Source organism: Lissotriton vulgaris, chromosome 12 (assembly GCF_964263255.1).
Source record: "Lissotriton vulgaris chromosome 12, aLisVul1.2, whole genome shotgun sequence".
Lineage (NCBI taxonomy): Eukaryota > Metazoa > Chordata > Amphibia > Caudata > Salamandridae > Lissotriton > Lissotriton vulgaris.
The window spans coordinates 434,150,772-434,163,744 of NC_141700.1; the positions used below are offsets into that span (position 1 = coordinate 434,150,772).

A 12,973-nucleotide genomic window follows, 5' to 3' on the forward strand; every position below is an offset into this window, starting at 1 on the left:
TGTGCTATGTGCCTGCCTGCCTAGAAGTCACCAGGGCTGGTGAGGCCAGGGTGAGTCGGTGTCAGGCTGAACAGAAGATCTGCAATTGAGGTAGTGGGCGTAGAAGTCCCCTGTCCCTACATAGGTCTGTGCCTGCCCTGTACAATGCTGGCTCCGCTCCCCCTTTGGTGTGTCTGATTATCAAGCCCCAGCTCACAAAGGGAGGAGGGAAGCCTGGTAAACAAAGTGCTCTACACTCCCCCAAAACCAGTTGGAACTAATTTCCCCAAAGACCCTTCCAGAAGCTTCTGCCCCTTTCTAGTAGCAGTGCAGAAGGGTGTAAGAATACAAGGGCTGTGACCCCATGAGTTTGTTGTGCTTGTATTTACTTTGAGGGGACATTCGGCCAGAAGGAACCACCGCGGGACCCAGCTGCTGGCTCCTCAGGGTCCATGCATGCTGGCCTATCTGGCTGCGCTTTGCTGGGGTCTTCCGAGCACAAAGGACTTCTTATTCGTGCTACAGGACCAAGGGAGACTCTGTTGGAGTGAAGACTCATGCACCGGGACGATTGCCACCTTGAGGAGTATGACTGTTTCCAGCTACTGCTACTTCATTTTTGTTGAACTGCTCTACGGCTGCTGATCTTGCCCAGCATTGACTCTGCTCTCCTGCTTCCTATCAGCTCGTGGGTGCTATCTTTTTGTCCCTGAAGGTGAGGAGTGTCTGCCCCCTGCAGCGCGGAGCTGCCCGAACGTCCTTGTGGAAACCTAGCGTGGGGACCCCCCTGCACAGCATTTTTGTTGCGTCTTCACATTTCCTGCATATCTTCCTAGCGGGTGCCCACCCCGCATTTTCAGCCTTCGCAGGTGCCCACCCTGCATTTTCGTCATCTTTCACAGGTGCCCACCCCACTTTATACTTCAAATTGAACGGGTGCCCACCCCGCATTTTTTAGCTCTTTCGCGGGCGCCCATAACACGACTCTGCAGCAAGATCACCGCCGCAACCCAGGCCAAGAACAAAAGGAGCCACCGCTTGGGACACGACGCAGAAGTCAGGCAGCCTTGCTTGGACATGGGTGGGGCCGGAGCCATAGAAGGTGCAAGGCCAAGGCGAGCCCCAAGCAATAAGAGATCCCAGCCAGGGAGTTCCCTCTGACATCAGAAAAAGGGGTGTGGCCAAGCTGGAGGGGAAGCTAGCGGACGCCGTAGACTGTGGAAGAGTGGGGCTCCCGAGAGGAGAGCCCTGCGTGTTGTTGAAGTTGCTGGTGCCTCTTCCCCTGCCTAGAGGAATTGGCCGCACAGCATGAGAGCCAGTGAGTGGGGCCGGGAGTGGCACCAGAAGTGCCTGTGTTGGTTCCTCTGTACAGCTGCGCCACACAAGCGCGGGCAGCTGCAACGTTGGCAACTTTGCTGTAGAGCCCCAGAGGGGGGCTAGTCCAATTTGCACGAGTGGTGCCAGTGCTTGATTCTTCCTCAGCTGTTCTGCCATTACAGGCAGCTGAACATGGGTGCCATTTATTTTCTTTTGAGTCCCAGAGTGGGGCTCACATTGGTCATAGCTGCACTGCAGGAGTGGGCAGCTGCAATATTGGGCATTTTTCACTTCAGAGTCCTGGAGTGGGGCTCCAATGTGCACAGTGGTGGCAATGATTCTTTTTCTTTGGGACCTTAGTTTGGGCAGCTGTAACGTAGTGGGCAATTTTTTTAGGTGTTACTATTTGTGCACTACTATGCCGATGTTATGCATAATGCTTTTTCTGCCTGCTGATGATGCCTTCATGCTCATGTATTTTATGCCCCATTCTAATATGATTATGCATAATGTATTTTCATGCCAAATGATGGTGCCTTTATGCTCATAATTTATCCTTGATCTAAAGTGGTTTAGGCCTAATGCTAAGGTGATTTATGACTGATGTGATGATGCTAAGTTCATGATCTTGCCAGTAGCTACTGACTGGTATACATTTATTACTGGTGGTTTTGCATTTACTGTTTATGCTTGTGAGGGTTCTGGCAGCGACCCGATTGGCACTGCCTTGTACATAGTCCCCTTTAAATTGTGACCTGGTGCCAGCTGGCACACTCTATATATATCTGTGATGCTAATGTGTTTCACATAATACAAAGGCTATTTTTATATAACCTTGTGTGGAGTCACATTCCCTCTGGGATAAGCCTGACTACTTGTGCCAAGCTACCAAGGGGGTGAGCAGAGGTTATCCTCGGGGTGTAACTCCCTTGTCCTGGCTAGAACGGGGGTTTCTGCCTGGCTTTGGCGCATGCCCTACCCTACCGGGAATCCCCGTTTCTAAAACCACTCTTCAATGGTTTTGTTTTGGCCCAAAGTTTATTTCCTTTATCAAATTATTATATGTTGAACCCCATGTCTGTGTTTTTTGTTAATGGCTCTTTCTTCCCCTATTTTAATTTACATAGAGGAACTAGACCAGGTTGTCCTCTTTCACCTTTGCTTTTTCTCCTTTGCTTGGAGCCCTTCCTTGAGCGCATTCAATGTAATCCTCTTATATCCGACTTAAAACACAATTCCGTATCAATCAAACTCTCAGCTTATGCAGATGATATTCTCATCTACATGTCTAATCCCCTCACTTCCCTAAAACCCTTTTTACAAGACACAGATTTATACTCTGCTATCTCTGGTTACAAATAAAATTTTTCTAAAATGGAGATTTTACTGTTAAACTCCTCCAGTTGTCGTTATATGTATTATTCAATCTTTGTTAGTTCATAATAGAGTGGCTATTGCTCCTTTTCTTGTACATAATATTGATTCCTCTGCCTCTCCCCAATGCTGGTCATGTCTCTCCTCTGATGGTACTTTAACTGGCCTATTATACTATTGTCCTAAAGTGGCTGAGTTATGGAAATTGGTTTGGTTAAAATGTTTAATGATAATTTCATGCAATGTTACATTATCTATTCAAAATGTTTTTCTTGGAACTGTGTGTGCAGATTTTAACAACCTTTCTCCAAAATCAGTATTAGTTGAGCTTTTTATTGCACTTCCTTTTAAAGTTATATTAACTTTTTGGAAAGATGATTCTAAAGTATGTATATTAACTTGATGGAATTTGTGATGAACATAGAATATCAACCGTCTATTCTTTGGTATCTCAAAAGATGTAATCTGTTATACTTTGGCTACCTTTCACTACTTTTCTATCTTCACACTCATCATTTGCCTAAATCTTGTATGTTTCTTCCCTCCTGCTCCCTCTTTTTTCTCTTCTTTGTTCTAGCTCTTCCTCCTTTCCCTCTTTTTTTTTGTAAAAAAAAAGTATGAATATAGATTAATATTACTGATCCACTTACTATTTCTTTTTGCTTTTTAATCTTTTATGATTTCCAAGTGATTCCTCTACTAATATGTTTGTCGACTATGTAATGTGTTTAATTCATTATGTTTTGCTTGAGAATTGTATTGTTTTTATTACCTTTAATCTTGAATGGTGTGTGTTTTTGGGTAAATACACTGAAAAGAAACTGTTTATGATAATGAATTAGCTTATCTATGTGAGGGGAGCGGTAAGCAAAGATTTGACAAAAAGAGTTGGTGTAAAACTTATAGAAAAAGTACACCTAACCGGAGTCTAGACCCTGGTTTAAAAGACTGACTAGCAGACATGAGTTTTAAATGGCGAGGGAAAAGGTGGGTATGGGATCTATAGAAAACACAAAATCCACTCACTATTTTGAAGTGATTGCTGTATATCTACTGAAACAATCATACTCTTTCAAGAGCTGTTACTCTTTGACCATGGAAATTCCATAATGTGGTTACTTTACAGCTAGCTTTTACATTAATGTGTAAACTATTTAAATGATATGGCTGTCTTTTAACTCTAACCCTACTGTATTTATTACCTCTCTTGTTTTATTGTAGATTGGCATTGGCAAAATTGGTATAAACTGTGTTGTGATGTTGTAGCTCAGAAATTCCAGACTAGTGCTAATTTTGAAAACGGTTCCTATTTTTTAGGAATGTAACTGTAGGAGTTTGAATTATTTTGGTTTGGGCATCAGAGAAAGGCAGTCAAAGACTGCTCTTATGTCTATATTACTCTGACTATGGTAATATAATTAATGTATACCTCCATCATAGGTCACTTAATACTACCTTTCAATGAAAAATTGAGATTTTCCACAGCCTGGTGGGCAGAAAATCTGGATTTTATTAAAGACACAGAGGCTAATATTATGCAACATCTTTTATTGCCACCACTCAACAGCTCCTCTAAAGAATACAGAACTTAGGAATTATTTCTAAATAAAACCACAGAACACCCAATAGCCCCCCACCCCTGCGGATTGAGACCCTCCTGGGTGAGTAGTTGGGCTATACAAACCCCTGATTGATTGACTGATTGTTTCAATTTCTACTGTGCCCTTTTGTCATGTCTGTTTCATATCCAGTTGTGTCAGCAACTAAGCTGTTTATTAGGAAGATGTGAAAGGCTCTCACTAGTCGATGACCTATCCACCCTTTCTACACAAACAATAACTTGTACTTTTACTTGGTTTGTATAATTTCTTTAACATCCACATTGTGAAATTTTATACCTCAACCTTTTTACTACTCGTTTTGGAGAAAAACATGTGTATCTTTATCTGGATCTTATACTGCTGCCCCCCTTTAAAAATTCAAATAAATCACATTTTAGGGAAGATAAAAGGTGCTTACAGTATGTTAATGTGTATCACTCTAATGATTCCATTAAAATTACTCACTATGCTGCGCAGAATATCATCTGGTACATTTCTGGGGTGCTTACACACTGTAAATGCAGAAGAGTGGCTGAATATCACCGGTGCCTCTGTGATATTGAGAACCGCTCTTGCTGTGTTGGCCGATGTGTGAGACAAATCTATAATCATTCCCAAGCGGTTCATCTCCTTTACAACTTTCTAGAAAACAGAACAAAATCCTTTAGTTAATTTGTTGTATTTCTAAATCACTGAAAAGTTATATCTGTACAAATTTCAGGGCTGGTGGTGTCTTGGGCAACAGGGCCTGATTTAGAAATTTCCTCATTGAAAATGTATAACTAAATTCAGGAAATCGAGGTCCAATTTAGAGGCCCCACTTAATTATAGAATATGATTTGTGACCAAGTCCCACAGTATTTATGTAGACACCGAGCTGCACTTTGGGGCAGTGTCTTTTTCCACTTTCCTATTAGTGGTTTGAAGCAGGGCCGGACTGGGAACCAGAACCGGCCCTGGCAAAGTGCTCGGCCGGCCCCCCTCTCCCCCTCCGGGAGGAGAGGGGAGAGGTGCGACCGCGCTCTGTGACAGGGCCGGTTTTCAGCCGTTTTTGTTACAGGGCCGTTTTTGCAGCATAACGGCCCTGTAACAAAAACGTCCCCAGGGGCCCAAAACCGGCCCCCAACCATGCGGCCCACCGGGGGATTGCCCGGTGCCCTCAACGGCCAGTCCGGGCCTGGTTTGAAGTCAATCTCAGGGGTTCCATCTCTGTTTCTAAGAAATTTCTCCATGATGTATCGCGAAGAGTGGCTAGTGTTGCTTAATCTGAGTCAAAAATATTAGCAAGTTTGCAGGTTGCCCACATCCAATAGATCATGGGATATTCTCATAGGTGTGTGAACCAAAGGGAAGAGACAGTCATATACTGCTGAGATGAGGGATGCTGAAGGGCATACACAAGGACATATAATTTAAAATATGGGAATACAACTCCTTAAGCTTCGTTAATATTATATGTAGTATCATTCTCTTCATGAAACCACTAGCTGTGCACCTTCAGAGAGTGCACTCTTACAGGTCTCATCTGCTTTTACACGGAGAGGTCAGCAATAAACTGGTATACATGGAGTATGCTAAACCCATTTTAAAATCTGCATATATCATAATATTGACACTGCCAATCTTTTCATAGTAGTTACAAGATAATCGCTTGAGATCTGGTGCAAAATGTTAACACGGGAACGGTGCAAACCACCTGAACTCGACTGGCAAAGGTGTTTTTGCACTATTTTTCTAAGACAAAATGCATCCCAAATGGAGCTCATTGGTGGATTTGGACTTCACATAATTTCCCCGAAAATGCCAATAAAAGCCCATTTCTAAAATTTAGGAACCCATATATGTGTCTATACGTCTGCATTGCAAACAAATACTTAAAACATGGTGTATACATACCCACATATAATCCGGAAATTTGAATCCTGAAATGTAAAAAATTAACCAAACAAAATGATAAAACATTTGAAAAAAAGCATGACACATTATAAGGACGTAATGCGGCTACATTGCTGTAGTAGCATTAAGTATTTATAGTGAACGAAAATCACTCTAATAAAAACTCTGCCGGAAAACTGCCCCTCAACATTAAATTTAAAGGAAGTGACGAGAACAATCCAAAACACTTTCTGGAACGAAAAATGAACATTTGACACAATGGCTACGTACATGGTGAAACAATAAAACTTGTGGATAACATAGGGCTCTTTACAATATCAACTGTGCCGGAAGCTGATAAAACATCCAAAATTAGAAAAAGAAATATATAGAAATAATCAAAGCCAAAAAGCCATCTCCTATATGTAATTAATTCACACAAAAAAGGAACTGATTCTCTCAGTAACTTTGTAATAATCATTACAACGTTAAGCATTTTTCAGATGTCTGGAAGTGTAGCTAATTTGGCCTTAAATATTTATTCAGCATAATACATTCAATATTTCATTTTCTAAAATCAATCAATCAATCAATCATGACACTTGTATAGCGCGCTACTCACCCGGAAGGGTCTCAAGGCGCTGGGGGGGGGGGTGTTATGTTACTGCTCGAAAAGCCAGGTCTTGAGTTGCTTCCTGAAGGAGAGATGGTCCTGGGTTCGCCGGAGGTGGATGGGGAGGTAGTTCCATGTCTTGGCTGCCAGGTAGGAAAAGGATCTTCCTCCGGCGGTGGCTCTGCGGATGCGTGGAACGGCGGCGAGGGCGAGTCTGGTCGACCGTAGCTGGCGGGTGGGCGTGTAGCAATCAGGCGGTTGTTGATGTACTTGGGGCCCAGGTCGTGGAGAGCCTTGTGTGCGTGGGTGAGGAGTCTGAAAGTGATCCTCTTGCTGACGGGGAGCCAGTGCAGGTCTCTCAGGTGGCCCGAGATGTGATTGTGTCGGGGATGTCCAGGACGAGTCGTGCGGAGGCGTTCTTGATGCGTTGGAGTCTTTTCTGAAGTTTGGCTATGGTTCCGGCATAGAGGGTGTTTCCGTAGTCCCGTCAGCTGCTGACGAGCGCCTGGGTGACCGTCTTCCTGGTTTCGGTGGGGATCCATCGGAAGATCTATCGGAGCATGCGAAGGGTGTTGAAGCACGATGATGAGACGGCGTTGACTTGTCGGGTCATCGAGAGGGAGGAGTCCAGGGTGAAGCCCAGGTTATGGTATTTTCATTACCACTCTTAATTATTTCACTTTGTAATGATTACATGCTGCCTGCCATCTATTGAAGCTTCAAAACATTAAGAAGTTATTCTTACTTTTCCAAATTCTGTCAGGCTGGTGTTTCTCGGGTAGAAGGGATGCAATCCGTGTGCTGATGTCTCTGCCCTTTACAGGAAAATCAAAGAAAAATTAGAAATGCTACGTTTGGGGTTTGCTGAACATTTTAGTCCATGCAAGTCATTGTACAACAGTTGACAGAATAGGAATAAAGAGGGCTAAGTCCATGGTAAATTCACGAAAAGGCTGCCTTAACAATAATCCCCTGTAAACCAGTGGAAAGCACAAGTGACCACATAGGTTCAGGAGGCAGGACCCAAGCCAGATTTTTAGGACACTATAATAACATAAATACCAGATAGAATAACTCTAAATGGAGCCGAGTTAAAAAGTAGGTGGTAATCCTAAATAATATGGCACTTTAGCCTGCGGTCTTGACGCAGGTTGGACACCACTGATCTGTGACTTCTGCAAACAGGGGCAGGAATTGGAAACAATTAGTTGGCGAACAGGCCTCATTCCTTAAATTCAACGTATCAATGATGACTTTTGTATGAAATTAATGTGAGCTATCATGTCATGTTATTCCACAAAAAAAGTTAACCAAACAGCACAGTCGTGCTTTGATTACACAGGCTTCATATCTTCCAAAGGAAGAGTGCAGGCACTTCTCAGCAAACTAGACCATACCGTCCTTTCTCGACTTGAGGGCTACTCGCACTTCTGCATTCTTTCTTTGCAGCACTATGCAGATAGCAATATAAAGTCTGACTCACTTTTATTCATCCATAGAATTATGAAATAATTATTTTCTTCAGTTAAAAGCATTGTCATGAAAAACTCATGTTCTCAGTAGCTGGAGTATTTTAGAAGTGTTTGGAAGTTCTGAAAAGTTGCTGTTGGGCACGTTAAAGCCTTTGGAAAATCCAGAAGGAACATATTGTGAATGACTGTGAACAATTTTGCATCAATTAATTTGTCTCAAAACAATGGTAATACTCTGCTGTTGATTGTTTCCTGATTTTTGAGTTGCTGCACATGGAGACCAGTAATCTTTTACATATATTTTTGTGTATATTGTCATAGATTAGGAGATTTCTTAATATGTTCTTTAGAAAGTCATGAATAGAATATATAAGTATTTAATAATATTATTTGCTCAACTGGTAGCCAGTAAATTGTTCTTGAGGCAGGTTTTAGCTGCATGTTATCCTTAAAGTTAAGACACTCTGGACTGGATTACAGTACGGGCACTCTGTCCCTGTTTGCGACATGGCCCACCTTTACCCACATGTGCTGGGCTAAAACAAAGCAGTGAATCCTATTTCTAATAATGCACTGCCCTTTGGGTAGCACAATAGTGAACAACAGACTGCCTGATTGGAGATTCTGGTCCACCTTTCACAGTGCAGGCCACATTCAACCTGCACTTCCAAGAGGTAGAGAAATCTCCCTGTAAGAGGGTGCAGTGCGTGATTGCGCCCACCTGCAGGGGGGTGTTCTTACCCACCACCCCTTTGGTGCCATGGGGAAGCTTTGATTCTGCACAACCTCTTTGTGACACATAGGTGTGGCGCCCCGGCCAGGGCGACTGACGCTGGAATCTGGGGATCCCCGGCGGCAGATTAGCCCAGCACCTTTTAATTCTGGGCAATAGCTTGCTTAATCTTCCCTATGGCCCCCAGCACCTGGAGACCCTTAAGGGTGATTGTTTGTGCTTTACAAATGTGGATTATTATTACAGTAAGTGCGCCTACTGACAGCCTCTGTGCTTCTGCCCTTGTGTACATAAAATGGAGTAGGCATAGAGGAAACACATTTCCCTTATTTGCATTAGGCAATGCCCCATGCAAATGTGGGAACACTCTTTATAGGATAGCACCGGTGCTACATGTGTGCTTCTACCATCTATATTACAGAAGGGGTTGCCTAATCGAACCATACAAAACTCTGCTACACACACTACACTAAATCACAAACCTGCTGCACCTTATGATAGCAAGCATTGACCCATACTACATCACGCCACATCATATGTCCCATGACCACTCCACACCATATTGCACAACTACACCCCTACACCTCCACTAAATACCATCTACAAAGCACTTTACTGCACTGCAACATTCCACGCCACACCACACACGATTAAAATATATTTCTCTATCACACAATTATGCACTATCCAAAATATCTTCAAAACTGCACCACAACACAGCACACAAATCAGTCCACACTCCCCAACACTATAAAACACCCCATTACACATTCCCAAACCACAGAACATATTTCAAAACCACAGGACCATGGTACACCATGCCACTCTATGCCACACCGTCTCATTCTATGCCACACTATCTCATATCACATTAACACAACTCACTGCTGCACCTTGACACAAATCACCACTGACACATCATCCCAAAATACTTCATACCTATATGGATCAAAGCAATCAATCAATCAATCACAGCATTTATATAGCGCGCTACTCACCCGGAGGATCTCGAGGTGCTTGGGGAAGGGGGGGGGGGGGGGGGGGGTCCGCTACTGCTCGAAAAGCCATTTCTTGAGCTGCTTCCTGAAGGCGAGGTGGTCTTGGGTCAGGCGGAGGTGGGTCGGGAGGGAGTTCCACGTCTTGGCGGCGAGGTAGGAGAAGGATCTTCCTCCTGTGGTGGCTCTTCGAATGCGGGGGACGGCGGCGAGGGCGTGGTTGGTTGATCGGAGCTGGCGTGCGGGAGTGTAGAAGTTGAGGCGGCTGTTGAGGTATCTTGGGCCTTGGTTGTGTAGGGCTTTGTGTGCAAAGCCCTACACAAAGAACACCACATCATACACTCACCACATTTCAAAATGTATTCTGCCATCAAACCGACTGTAACACTTTGTACAACACGGTACCCCTCAATTGAACACCACATAATACATTGGCACACCACTTAACAAAACTCACCACACACTCATCCAGTCATCAGCAGACTTCCTTTTTGTTGCAAATTACATTATACCACACTATACAACAACAAAGGACACCACTCAACACTGCATAGCTCTGTCACATCACATAACACCATATCATATTATATTAACTTGCCATATGCATTACATGGTGTTAACAAACAGATTGCAACAGACTTTTCTATACTGTATAGTTCCCTCTTCCTATCACAGTGAATCACACCATACAACAATCCACACCAGCATACCACAAATAACATGATGACTCAAAACAGTACCACTGCTACCTGTACAGTATCACCCCTCAACATATTTCAGCATCCCATCATAATAATGGCACACTCTTAACAAAGATCAGATCATCTCATCAGACCACAACATGCTACACTACCGTACACCACCACACCAAATACAGATCGTTTCACAACATACGACTGATCACTAGAGCTGGGCAAGTTGCTCCGGGCAGGAGCCAGTCTCTTGGCTCAGTGAAGTCAAAATGGACTCTTGAGCTGAGCCTTAATGTACCTTTTGTCTGCTTTCATTTTAATTGCTCAATTATACCCCTGCAGCAGAGTTGGTGCTAGCAGGGCCAGTATAAAGGCATTTCAGTTGTTTTTACTGTATTGCTGCTATCTTGTATGCTGTGCTACTGTGATAGCTGCCTCTCTCTTCCAGACAGACTTGTATTAATACAGTGCTTCTGTCTCTTCAGGGACTTGCACCTGAGCCAAGGTTGTGTTGTGCACCACTTCATAGCCTTCTGAATTAAGCACAATCAGGCCCACCAAATAGCAGCTATGTTATAACATTGCTCCAAAACAGAGCCACTGAGCTGCGGGTGAATGCGGTCTCGACATTTCTCCTGTACCATCATCCACAGAATAACATTTGGTTGTGCCAGACAGTTCAGACATTTTAGGGCAACTGCACAGTGAGAAATTGCCATTGGCCCTCACCGTTTAAGGGCCAACAGTAAAGGGAACAGAATAGTCAAAAGCCCCCTAAAATAATGGTGTGTTTATCTACTGCTCTACACTTCAACTTCCTCTACCTCACCTCTTCCTCTCTCTAGCTAACCTTTCTTCCTTGTGCCTCATCTTTCCATTCCTTACATTTATCTTCCTCATCATTTCACCTTCATATTTATTCCATGATTAACTGTTTTCTTTTGCTTACTTATCCATGTCTCAACTCTATTTCTCCAAATCAGTCTCGCTGCCTGCCCTTGCTTGCCTCTACCTGTGATTCTGCACATAACTTCCTCAACACTTTTCACCTTTCTATCTACTTCTTTGTCTGTATCACATATACCTCATTCCATTACATCTCCCTCCCTTCCTTCCCTCTTTATCCCTCTCTACTCCCTCCATGTCTTATCTCTCTCTACTCCCTCCAATTTACTTTTTAGCTCACTTTCTTCTATTTACTTGGCCTTTTTTTTTTACCTCTGTCCATGCGTTCTACCTAAAATTATAATCTTCCCCTCTCTGCACCTCTTATTTTGCTTCATTACTCTATATCCCACCAATCACTAACCCCCACCCTTCTCTCTAACTAACTTCTCTATGTACCAATTGCTCAAACTACCTCTGCCACCTCTTTTTACAACCATCTACCTCATTCTGGGCCTCACTTCTTTTTGTTTAATTTCTCTCCTTTTACTCCACCTCACTCCTTGTACCTCCTCTCTCTCGTTACCGCTCTATACTTAACTCTACATCTTGATGTTACTACCAAATCTATTTACTCTCTGTTGTATTGCACATCTTTCTACCTCACCTATCACAATACACCTCTCAAAAAAACCTCTCTCGACCTTACCACTTTCTACTTCTCACTCTCCACCTCTTTTTTCATTAGTCCTCTCCCTGAACTTCACTGTTCTGCTTCCATCTCAGCTTCCTGTATCTCTTTTCTATCTACATCAGCTGTCTCTCAAATGTATCTGTTACTTTACCTCACATCTTAGCTTCTTTCAACATATCTCTATACCTCAAATTTGTTTAACGAGTTCCTCTTCCTTAAATCTCTCTACCTCACCTCTCTCTCTACCTTACATCTAAGTTAATACCTTTTTCTTTCTACCCCACCTCTCTCTGTAACTGCTCTCAATGTAACCTCTTTAGTTACCTTAAAATGTGTCCACTGCCGTACCTCTCCACATCCCGCTGTCTAGACCTTTGCCCTCTACCTAACCAATTCCAGTGTTTTACTTTCCCCAGTGCCTCACTTTCTCACTACTTATTTTCTTTCTTTCATTACCTCTTCTTTCTCTCATCTGTGTTTACTCGTCTCCCGTTCAGTATCACTCTCTCACCTGCCCATCCAACACTTTCTTTACACCACTCTGTCACCTTTCTCTATTCCACCCTTTCAGCCTAATTATCTTTAACCCTTGAATCAATGTAATCTCTCCTTATCTACCACACCTATGTCTCACTATTTCACTTCTATTCTCTCTTCACATAATCTATCTCTACATGGCTGCAATACCATTCTCTATTAGTTACCCATCTTATATACCATATAATTATTTTGTTGCGTGCTAG

The 12,973-nt window shown here is 43.1% G+C and overlaps 1 protein-coding gene across 2 annotated transcripts in view; it reads right to left on the reverse strand.

Annotated features, from left to right (window-relative positions):
• The window catches only part of LOC147674128 (dipeptidase 2-like), a 365,658-nt gene that overhangs the window by 65,479 nt on the left and 287,206 nt on the right, over window positions 1-12,973 (reverse strand). For both annotated transcript variants that reach the window (XM_086945196.1, XM_086945195.1), the window contains exons 6-7: window positions 7,505-7,574; window positions 4,737-4,913 (exon numbers count right to left, since the gene is read on the reverse strand). In XM_086945196.1, the coding sequence (XP_086801322.1) occupies window positions 4,737-4,913; window positions 7,505-7,574 (247 nt within the window). The remainder of the gene's footprint in view (window positions 1-4,736; window positions 4,914-7,504; window positions 7,575-12,973) is intronic.